Raw genomic sequence first — 11,210 nt, 5'->3', positions numbered from 1 at the left:
ATTGGCCAAGCCTCGCGCCGACTCCTCCCCCAAACGCGGAAGTTCCACCTTCTGTGAATGAAAAACTGGCCTAAAATACCACTTTATGTCCACTTTGCCGTTCCATTTACATCCCGGACTACTATATGGGGTGTGTCGCGTCGTTTAAATCCAACCGGAACAGACGGAAAGCCTTATCTCCGTGGAAAAACACCGTGAAGTACGTTCGCCGATTGAAATGAACGCTGTCTGCTTGGGTACAGCGGGAAAAAAGCTCGACGAGTTGGCGAATGTTTGTCCCGAATGAGCGTTTCCGTGGCGATTAAGTCGCACCGGACCCGGGGTTCGCGTAGACACGTCGGCTGGAGAATATTTCCGCTCGTTTTCAAACTTTTGAGCGCGTTTGTGTCCGAACCGGGAACGCGCATGCGCACATGGCCGCGCGGCAGAAAAGGAGGATATAAGGATTGGCGCCGGCGCGACAGCTGATCCACTCATTCATTCTTCCTCCTGGAGGTAAGACACACGCTCCGATTACTTCTTTTATACACTTTTAGGCCATTTTTAAACGTGGTCTCCGCACTTGGAGGCGTTAGGTGATGTTTATATTGCCTGGTGAGGCGAAAACAATCATTTTCGTCGTCCTTTTGTTGTTGAAACCACAAAAGCTCGATTTAACTTGAAAATGTGCCTTTTTTCCCTACGTTTTATAACCTAAAATACAAATTATACACACAAATGGCGCGTGCTTAGTATGTTACATGTCATTATTGGCGTACTCGGTGCCATTTTGCACTTTTGAACGACAGATGACACGTACGAACACAAAAGTATAATTGACAGTCCTCATTCGCAAAGTCGCTATTGTCGTCTCTGAAGTTACTTTTTCATTCTCGCCGTTGTTCGTGTAGCGAGAGGAGTGAATAAAACTGGCGTTTGTTATTATTAATAGCGGTGCTACTAACAGCATAGATAGCAATGTTGACCCAGTTAGCAAACCGGCTAACGGCAGCTAATTACAGTAGCTTCCCTCCCAAACTTGAACTCGTACTAAAACACGCTTAACCGCTTTCAAATGGCCACAAGTGTGGCTAATATAGAAGATAAGGCTTTAATTTAGTTGCTGAGGGTGCGAATAAGTCAACATGGTCGTATTTTAGGGGGGTTTAAGGCTACTTTGTGGCCGCAGAGCAAGTCGAGCTTGGGGGTTCTCCTACAATCCTCCCGCTTAGCGCTGCCCAAATTGGCGCGTCTTTGCGTTTCTATTCTCGCTTAAAGTTGATATTTCGGCCATTTTCTTTCGCTCAAAGTACGTCTAGAGGGTTTGGAAACGTTTCTTCTATCATTGGAGGGTTGAAATGTGCGTTTAAGGTGGGTATTTATTGAGTTTTTTTTGTTTGGAAGTGAGGGAGCAACAACCCCCCCCCCCCCGTCTTCTTCGGTGGAGTCAGTCTGCCTATATATTCATTTTTGTACATTAAATCCACCATTTTGTTTAGTTTCAATCACATGTGTGTAGCTTATGGTTTTCTTTTGTACCGTTTTTGTCATGACTTGGTGTTACTTTTGCATGTTTAACTCGCAGTAATGGTAACTACATGTGGAATAAGCCTTTGTAACCCTTGTATTTGCCATTTGAGTCAAGTATGACAATGACTTAATGTAAAATAACATGTATAAGAGTCAGACTGACTACCAGTAACATAAAATAATGATTACATAAACATTTGATGTAAAATAATGAATGTACGAGTCACTATGTAAGTCAGTCTGACTCTTACCATTCATTATTTTACAATAAATTATTGTCATATTCAAGTCAACTAATGTGCCGAAAACCAATTGACACAAAAGCATATAAAGTGTTATTCCTCATTATTACAACATACATAACTCTAATAGAGTAGTATTGGCAAAAAGCTAACAAAAACACGCCAAACACTCACAATAGGTTTAAACTAAGTTAAGTTATGGATAAAGGGAGTCAGACTGACTACCGTTTTGATTCTTATTATTATTATAATCCTTATTTCACCCTAAATACACAATTTTATAGCTTTTTGTCATTAGTTGTGTATTACAGCATATGTATGTCATTTTAGGCTTTATACGCGTTTTTAATGACTCTTTTGGACCTCTATTGACTTATAATTGCCACTTGTGAGTCAAATACAACAAAATGGGTTTTAGCACATAAGTGCCGATCAGCCACAGTGGCTCCAGAATGTGACTTCATCTCAGGACCTCCATCTTATGATGTGCACTGACATTTTATGTCCTTTTTTTTTTCTCCCAGAAGCACAAGTCCGGTCAACACAACCATGTCCAGACGCAGGTGAGCACCCGGTGCTGCTGTTTGTGTGAGGGATGAGAGTGGGTGGGGTGTTCTTTTCAGGAGCGAGAGGGCGGGTGGGGATGTTCTCCCAAGGATTAGGGTGGGCCGGGTGGGGCGAGACCGTTATCACATTATTTTAAACCTGTCTTTGCGGCCAGTCAAGGCAAATCATGTAGCTTATTGTGCGGCGTATGTTCCAAGAGATACACTAGGTGTAAGTAGAGACTTTCTAACACTTTGAGCTCAAACTTATTAAAATGCAAAACTATTCCTTTGTGCCTGTTTGTGACATTTTGCTAGCTTAAATGCCATGGAGGGGCTAACAGAAACTAATTATGCTAATAATAAGCAACTGCTACTTTAACACAAAAGCAAACTTTTCACACCCAATTTTAATTTAAGATATGCTTCATCTCACCCACTGGGACAAGCGTCATCGAAAATGGATTATTCTAATCATAATTGTCCTGTTTCCCCTTAGCGGTCGCATCACCCTTCAAACCCGAGATTCAAATACGCCCGAACCCACTATCAGAGCGCCACTGAGGAAAAGGAAGTGCGAGGTTAGTTGATGCACTCCAGACACTTATATTGGTGTACAAGCTATTCAAAAGTCACTTTTTGCATAATATGTCCTCTTTAAAATGGAGAAATGTGAGGCTGGTCTCATGTTTTTTTTTCTTTTTCTTTTTCTGGCAGCCCTCCAAGAAGAAGAGTCAACCCGCTGCCAAGAGACAAAGCTGCTATGAAATTCAGGTTTGTTTGTTTTTTGCACGTCATTAGCACGCCGATTGTGTGGCGAGAGCTGCTCCTGCTGCTTCTTGCTTGCCTTTAATTGTTGTAATTGCATTGACACAGCTAATCGCTAGCCTACAGCAAAATTTCTTAAGACATTTTTCTCTTTCCCCCTCGTGCTTGCCCCCCAATTTTTTTTGTCTTTGTTTGTTTAAATTGTTAGTAATGGTTGGTTTAATTAGGGCAATCAGACTCTTGTTTGTTGATTCACATTTTTTTCTTGTTTTCCCAAAACATTCAAAACTTATTTAAAAGCAGTGAAATGAAAGTGACACCGTGTCACCACTAGATGTCGCAATCATCACCTTTTTTTTTGTGTGAAATGCTGAGATTTACATCTATCACTTGAATTGCTAAAGCCTTTTAAAGTCAGCCATTTTATATATTTCTGGTCTTTTCATGGCGATCTTTTTGTGTATTTACGACATATGCTATTTTGATTGACTTTGGTTGCGTAGAAGTGTTGGTCGGAGGACGGCGCGAGCCCGTGCGTCCTCATCGAGACGCCGCACAAAGAGCTGGAACCCGCCGACCCGTCCAACTTCAAGCAGTACCGCTTCAAGAACCTCTTCATCAAGTCCTCGCCTCTACCTCGTCTCAGGTACCGCCTTTCAACGCCTCACTAAGATGGCCGCCTCGCATGACATCAAGCGCAGCTATTTACGGTCTTGTCGGTTGCAGTTGGGCCAGCTCGGACGACGTGTGGATCAAGATGCTCAACAAGGAGCTCAAGTACGTCCACGACAAGAATTACATGCAGAGGCACCAGAAACTGCAGCCCAGCATGAGGGCCATCCTCCTCGACTGGCTGCTGGAGGTCAGAACCACACACACACATGCGCATACACACACAAGATGCTTGAGCTACAGCGGGAATTTGGAATGTTGGATTTCAGAAGAAAATAACACAATGACCGTCAAATTCTGTTTTTAAACTTGCGACTAATCGTCTGCGTAGGTGAGCGAAGTGTACTGCCTCCACCGGCAGACGGCGTACTTGGCGCAGGACTTCTTCGACCGCTTCATGCTGACTCAGGAGGACGTCAACAAGGACTACCTGCAGCTCATCGGCATCACCGCGCTCTTCATCGCCTCCAAGATCGAGGTGGGTTGCACCGCACACTCACACCTGGGCTTCTTTTACTAGAAATTAATTTTGAGTATTTATAGTCGGTTATTTCATGTTTGATGGTTATTAAAGTTAAATGCAAAAAAACCTTGCTATAAAAAAAAATCAATTAATTAAAAAAAAATCTGAAAAATAATTTAATTTAAACGCATACTTGTACGCTTTGTTTGACTACCACTTTTATAATGACAATTTCCCTCTGTCTTAAATAAAGTCAGTTATATGCATTTCTTGTATTGACCATGTGGCGGTTCATTTCAAAATGTCTCAAATGCTTCACCTCAGGAAATCTACCCCCCCAAAATCTCCGAGTTTGCCTACGTGACGGATGGTGCGTGTGACACGTGGGACATTCAGCAGACGGAGCTTCACATCCTCAAGGTAGCGCTCTCGCGCTCAACTACACTCAAGGACCTGTCGAAGCTTTATTTGAAATAAAGGGGGAAAAAAATCTTACCATGACATTTTTTTTGAATTATTATAGGCATTAGACTGGAATCTTTGTCCGGAAACTCCCATCTCTTGGCTCAAGCTGTACGCTCAGGTGGAGGCCCAGAAGGACGATGAAAACTTCCTGGTGCCGCAGTTCTCGCAGGAAATGTACATCCAGATGACGCAGGTAAGGACTTCCTGTTGCTAACAGTGGACGCTCACATGGCAAGACTTGAAGATTTCCTGTTGTGAAGCAAATCTCATTTTTAAAAAAAGTGTGTTTTTGTCCTCTCAGCTGTTGGACTTGTGCATGATGGACGTCAGCTCGTTGGACTTCAGCTACAGCGTCCTCGCAGCCGCTGCCTTCTGCCATTTCTCCACGTTCGACGTCGTCAACAAAGTGTCTGGTAGGTTTTACGGATACTTTACTCAGATGCTAAGAACGCAAACTTGCTGAGTCGGCGCAATAAGATTTTGCGTGTTTTGCGTGCGTCAAGGCCTGACGTGGGAGAGCGTGTCCGAGTGTGTGCGGTGGATGAGCCCCTTCATGGACACTCTGCGCTCGGAGGCCAAACCTAAGCTCAAAACCTTCGCCAAAGTCAAGACCGAAGACCGACACAACATCCAGACGCACGTCACCTACTTGGACTTCCTGGTTAGTTAAAAGAAATCTACTTCCTGTCTGCTTGTAAAAAAAAAAAAAAGAAGCCAAAATCCAACAATACCTGAGGTTAAAAGTTGATTATTTCTTATTATTTAAAAATAAAATGTAATTAAAAACTGTTGTTCTCTTTTTGTGTCTCGCAGAGAAAAGCTCAAGAGCGCCACACTCAGGACGCTGCCGATTGCCCGCTATCGCCAGTGGTTGGTTTGGCAACTGCCTTGACTCCGCCCAGCAGCACAGAGAAACCGACCAATCACTGAGCGGGGGTGGGACCTCGATGGCCTTTTTAGCAGCCAAAAAATAGAACAAGTTTAATTTAAACACAAAATGTGATTTTTGTGAAAGACTTCCTGGTGCTCCTTTGTTCCATCCCATTACCAGAGTGGGAACATGCAGATCTGTGGTCACCGTGGCGACCACTCGTTTTGTGGGTTTTAATGTTTTTTCCTGACTGTTTCATTCCTGTAAACTTGACCTGAGCCGCCGCGTGCACGTGCCGCCATAAACTCGTATTTATTGAATTAAACAAAGAAAAAAAAGAATAGTATCTTGAGAGCTATTTATGACCGCACGTCCTCATTTGTGCCTTGAGATGCTCAGACGTGTATTTTGTTTGTGTACATAGTTACTCTTTTTCGGAATGCCCTTTTTTTTTTTTTTTTTTTTTCAGAATTTTGCAATCTTTTAAATAATAAAAATGAAATCAGCGCTCATTACTACAAGTATTCATTGAACTCAGGTCGAAAGATGTGTCAATGCCACAGTCATAATAGTTAAATAAAAAAACAATAGTTTTTATTTTGTTTTGACTTAAAGAAATGTTTTAATTATATAATCCTATTATATTTACTTTATATTTAGTCTCATTCACTTCCATGTCTCTTGTCAAGCAATGTTTTGATGCACTAATACTTTGACAAGATGGCAATATAAAGCCACTTAAATTGTTTTAAAAATATTTTGACACTATTCTATTCATTGTTGCCATGCTTTAAGCCCTTTAAACAAAAGGGCTGCACTAATGAGCTGTTATTTGAATGAAAACAAAAATAATCAGGGAAGAAGTAATTTATTAAAATTCATGTACAAAAGGAAATATTCTGTCAGGTTGTTATAAAATGTCCATATTTACATTGTATCATACAATTCAAATAAGCAACAACCGCTCAAGACTTTTTCAAATGAATGAAGAAAAAGCAGCACACATACTTTCAGGTGCATAGTTTACAGGGGAAAAGATTTTATATTTAAACTCAATTGAAAGCTGGAAAATATTTCCCCACCCAAAATCATCTCCGTGGAAATTGTGGTCTCTCAGATTAAAATCATTTCTTTTTCTTTGCTGTCCTGTGAACATGTGCAGGCATTAAGGTAGTACCATGGTGTGGTAAATGTGAAAGATTGGTTAAAATGATTGTTTTTTTGTTTTTTTATTTAAGTCACAAGTACATTCCTAAGGCAGCTGAGGACTAACTTTTTAGTCTTGATTTTAGGTCTTGGGAAAATAAAACCATGACCAGCAAAGGACAAACTTTACATTAGGAACTTTCATTTTTGTTTTGTACGTTTTGGACCTCAGGAACTCAAAATGGAGTTTCAGAGGAATTTAACTGGACAGGAAAAAAATGCTCACAGGGCGGTACATCTTTTAATAGTTCCTGGAACCCAGGACTAAGCCCCGAACATATCCCGAGTACCAACAACTTGAAGTTTCTTTACGTGTTAAATGCAACTACGTAGGAAGTACTTTGGAGAGGTCCAGGAACCTTTTTGGTGGAGATCTGAGTTAGATTCAGGAATGAAAATTTCCTGGAACTTTAGGGCGGAAATGTACACATAAGTTTCAGGGAACTTTTGGTGGAAACACATTTGAGGAGGAGTCAAAGGGTCCTAAAAAGCTCCAGTTGGAAAAACATTAAATGATTGTTGCCGCCAAGTTTGGAAAAACTTCACTCTGCCTTCTTCCAAGATGGCGGATGACGTCCATTCTGTAATCTAACCCCCCAGTTTTCACGTTTGGCAAAAGTGACACAACGTCCAGAAATGAAGAGGTAAGAATGTCAGGTGGCCCCCTAGTGGCTGGGAGGTCGCCGCATGGCTGCCCCGTACGAGAGCGCCCCCAGCGGGCGGTCGTACATGTCGCTCAGCGTCTGGAATTTGGGTCCCCAGCGCGACAGCCGTTCGTGCGCCGTTTCCCCTTCGTCGTCCTCTTCTTCGTCCTCGTACCCCAGCGAGCTGAGACTTCCCGCCGGGGTTCCCGATCCTTCGTCTCGCCACACGTGGAAGATGTCTTCCGGGAGCCCGTCCGTGTCGTGGTCCGCTTCCCACACGATTCGAGACACGTAGCTCTTGAAGTCCACGTGGGAGCGTGACGATGGGGGCTGGAGGTGCGCGTGGAGGTGCGGCTGCGGGATGCTGAGGTAGGGCGTGCAGGAGGGGCCGGGGGGGTGCACCTCCTCCTGCGAGCCTGGAGACGATTTGATGAGCGGGGCCGTTGTGCATGAGGACGACTGCGAAAGGCTGGAACGCAGAGGACGCTTCAGTTCCGTCATGTCGTAGCCTTTCTGCGTGAGAGAAATCAGCATTCAGCCAAGTGGAAAACAATATTTTAGGGTTAGGGTTTCAAACTAGAAGTATGGTTTCAAATTAGTGTTTTAAAACTAAGAAGAGAGTTTCTGAGTAGTCTTAGGGTTTCAAATTAAGGGTTGGGTTTTAAGAGGAGTATGGGTTTCAAATTGGGGTTGCAACAATGGGTAAGGATTTCAAATGAGGATTAGGGTTTAAAATTGGAGTTGTAAACAAGGAGTAGGGTTACAAGTCAGGGTTTCAAACTTGGTTAGGGATTTCAAATTAGGGTTTTAAACTACGGTTGGTGGTTAAAAATAGGAGTAAAGTTTGAGGTTGGGGATTCAAACTACAGTTAGGTTTCAAATTAGGCTTTTAAAATTAGAAGAAGGGTTTCAAATTAGGGTTTTAAACTAGGGTTGGGGTTTCAAATGAGGGGTTCAAAGTAGGCTTTAAGTTTCAAAGTAGCAGTAAGGTTTCAAGTTGGTTTCAAACTTCAGTTAGGGTTTCAAATGAGGGTATCAATGTAAGGTTAGGGTTTAAAAAAGGGGGTAGGGTTTCAAATTAGGGTATCAATGTAGGGTTAAGGTTTTAAAAAAAGGGGTAGGGTTTCAAATTACGGTATCCATGTAGGGTTATGGTATTAAAAAAGGGCGTAGGGTTTTAAATTAGGGCATCGATGTAGGGTTAAGGGTTAAAAAAGGGGTAGGTTTTCAAATTAGGGCATCAATGTAGGTTTAAGGTTTAAAAAAATGGGTAGGGTTTCAAATGAGGGTATCCATGTAGGGTTATGGTTTTAAAAAAGGGGTTAGGGTTTTAAATTAGGGCATCGATGTAGGGTTAAGGGTTAAAAAAGGGGTAGGGTTTCAAATTAGGGCATCAATGTAGGGTTAAGGTTTTAAAAAAGGGGAAAGGTTTCAATTTAGGGTTTCAATGAGGGTTAAGGTTTTAAAAAAGGGGGTAGGGTTTCAAATTAGGGTATCAATGTAGGGTTAAGGTTGAAAAAAGGGGGTAGGGTTTCAAATTAGGGTATCAATGTAGAATTATGGTTGTTGTTTTTTAAAAGGGGGTGTCAAAGTGGTGTTAGGGTTTCAAGGTAGGGTTTCAAACTGGGAGTATGGTTTCAAATTAGGGTTATGACTTCAAATTTGGGTTTTAAACTAGGGTTATTTTAAGAAAGTAGGGTTTCAAACTATAGTTTGGGTTTCAAAGTTAATCAAGTGAACTGGAAATGCAGCCAGGAGGGAGTTGGAGTTGCATGCGGGGGTGTTGCTGGTGATTGCACTGACCTGATCCTGCTCACCGCCGCCTTCCTCGTTATAGTTGAGGATGTTTTCGCGCACGTCCTCCCAGCTCTCGTGCTCGGCCGGGATGTGGTAGACGCCGCGCTTGCGGAACTTGTTGCGGCTTCCCTTCTGGTTCCACACCGTCACCGCCACCAGCACCGCTGCACACACGTACCAAGACACATTTCATTTTCAAAATTGTAAAAAAAAAAAAATAGCTTTTTATTATTAAAAATGTATACTTTGATTTCATATTAATAAACAAATTGTTCTTTTTCAATTCTAGTTTAAAAAAAGTGATAGTTCAATTATAACTCATTTCCCAACAATTGTAAAAATGTGCAAAAAAGTATAATTTAAAAAATGTATTTTATAAATTAAAAATACCTAATTTTAATGTATTTCAATGTTAGTTTAATTACAATGAATCCACCATTTAAAAAATAATAAAAATGGATGAGAACATTACACTAATCATTTGCTTTATTATATTTTGTATATTAAAGTAATAGAACATTTTAACAAACAAATTAATTCTCATATTTTTTCTACTTGTATTTTTATAATGTATTTTTCATTTTATGTTATATGTTAAAATAATAGTTAAGTTTTATACATAAAACAAATTTTAAAAAATTACCAATTTTTACAGTTACAGTTAATCATATATCATTTTTTTTATCTTCATTTTATTTTAGGTGGTAAAATAATACCCCATTTAAATAAGAAAAAAACGCATTTTCTAATTAATTTAATATAATCAATTAACCAATTTAATAAACTAAATTCACAATATACTAATATTTACTTTATTTTATACTGTATATTTAAAAAAATGTTTTAAAATAAATAATACCACAATAATTTTGTCTTTTTTTATTTTTAGATTTGTTAACATATATATATTTTTTACTATTTTTAAAAAATATGTTAAATTTTTATTTTCATATTTAAATATATCAGGACTTTCAATGATTCCATTGGTCAGCGATTACCCAAGAGAATGCAACTGACCAAAGAAGACGAGCAGACACATGCTGATAGCCAAGATGGAGCTTGGGCTGAGGGCGGCCAGCCGGTTTCCTCGGTACTGGCCCAGCTCGCAGCGCTGCCCGCGGAAACCCTCGTGGCAACGGCACCGGAAGCCGTCGGCCGACAGGGGCTGGCACACGCCGCCGTTGCGGCACGAGGCGGGACCGCACGGCGACGGCACGCAGCGTTCTGCGCCCGACTCGTCTGTCAATGTCACCTGACCACCCGGGCACCTGAAACAAAAAAGTCATGGAATGTTCTCACTTCGACTTTTGTATAAAATCACTTTGAGTAAAGTTCTCCAAATAAGACGCCTGTTTATTTGCCCAGTTGTTTACTGTAAAGTTTACTGTGAGCCTGACATGTATTTTATTTTTATTTTTTTTAAAATACACTACGAAAGCCTGCTAGCTTAATGCTAACATAGAAGATGCCAAAGATGCGCTATAGAAATTAGCATAAATTTTATGGTAATTATAAAATATATATTATTGCATTTATAAAAACATACAGTAACAACATAAAAAGAATTAAACCGCTTCTGCCACAGTTTGAAATGAATGGCCATTGTGCTGCTTCCAAACTTGGCCACGTGGGGGCAGTGTAAGACCGATATACTGGAACAGACGATATGCCAGTACTTTCAGCGAATGTCTAAACAAATATCAATCTAAAACATTTGCAATTATGTGTTAGCATTAGCATTAAGCTAGTGAACTAAAGGCTAAGCTATGTGTTTATTTTAAATAATTCTCCTATGACAATAAAGTTGAATGTAATCTAATACGTGTGTGTGCATGTATTTACCTGCACTGGTGTTTCCTCCACAGGTCGACACAGCGGAGTGAGTCGTGGCAGGGTTGTGCCCGGCAGGCGTCGCTGAAGCAGCCCAATGTGACGCCGCGCCTCTCCAGCACGCTCACCAGCTCACCGCCGCTTCGCCCGTCCAGAGGGAGCACTCGGCCGTTAAAACGAACATCCCGCATGCAACCT

The 11,210-nt window shown here is 41.1% G+C and overlaps 2 protein-coding genes across 3 annotated transcripts in view; one reads left to right on the top strand and one right to left on the bottom strand.

Moving 5' to 3' along the window:
• Positions 1 to 121: 121 nt before the first annotated feature.
• Positions 122 to 6,132, top strand: ccne2 (cyclin E2). 2 transcript variants are annotated; one of them, XM_077575777.1, is made up of 12 exons: positions 122 to 495; positions 2,276 to 2,314; positions 2,796 to 2,877; positions 3,014 to 3,070; positions 3,568 to 3,710; positions 3,791 to 3,926; positions 4,068 to 4,214; positions 4,524 to 4,619; positions 4,723 to 4,857; positions 4,966 to 5,077; positions 5,168 to 5,325; positions 5,478 to 6,132. In XM_077575777.1, the coding sequence occupies exons 2-12, from the start codon at positions 2,301 to 2,303 to the stop codon at positions 5,592 to 5,594; spliced, it is 1,197 nt and encodes a 398-aa protein (XP_077431903.1). In that variant the 5' UTR covers positions 122 to 495; positions 2,276 to 2,300; the 3' UTR covers positions 5,595 to 6,132. The 2 variants fall into 2 exon arrangements, with proteins under 2 accessions (XP_077431903.1, XP_077431904.1); XM_077575778.1 differs by lacking the exon at positions 122 to 495 and adding an exon at positions 1,147 to 1,350.
• Positions 6,133 to 6,387: 255 nt separating this feature from the next.
• The window catches only part of LOC144057464 (neural-cadherin), an 86,690-nt gene continuing 81,867 nt past the window's right edge, over positions 6,388 to 11,210 (bottom strand). The window contains exons 31-34 of the mRNA XM_077575039.1: positions 11,025 to 11,208; positions 10,200 to 10,450; positions 9,189 to 9,346; positions 6,388 to 7,898 (exon numbers count right to left, since the gene is read on the bottom strand). Of these exons, the coding sequence (XP_077431165.1) occupies positions 7,407 to 7,898; positions 9,189 to 9,346; positions 10,200 to 10,450; positions 11,025 to 11,208 (1,085 nt within the window). The 3' untranslated portion in view covers positions 6,388 to 7,406. The remainder of the gene's footprint in view (positions 7,899 to 9,188; positions 9,347 to 10,199; positions 10,451 to 11,024; positions 11,209 to 11,210) is intronic.

The sequence above is a fragment of the Vanacampus margaritifer genome, chromosome 9 (genome assembly GCF_051991255.1).
Source record: "Vanacampus margaritifer isolate UIUO_Vmar chromosome 9, RoL_Vmar_1.0, whole genome shotgun sequence".
NCBI lineage: Eukaryota > Metazoa > Chordata > Actinopteri > Syngnathiformes > Syngnathidae > Vanacampus > Vanacampus margaritifer.
This window is presented reverse-complemented; position numbering and strand designations above follow the sequence as displayed.

Bases quoted from the DNA above. Each gene is read 5' to 3' on its own strand.
- ccne2 (XM_077575777.1), top strand. The intron at 2,878-3,013 runs GTTAGTTGATGC...TTTTTCTGGCAG, and splicing joins TGAGGAAAAGGAAGTGCGAG to CCCTCCAAGAAGAAGAGTCA. The intron at 4,858-4,965 runs GTAAGGACTTCC...TTGTCCTCTCAG, and splicing joins TGTACATCCAGATGACGCAG to CTGTTGGACTTGTGCATGAT.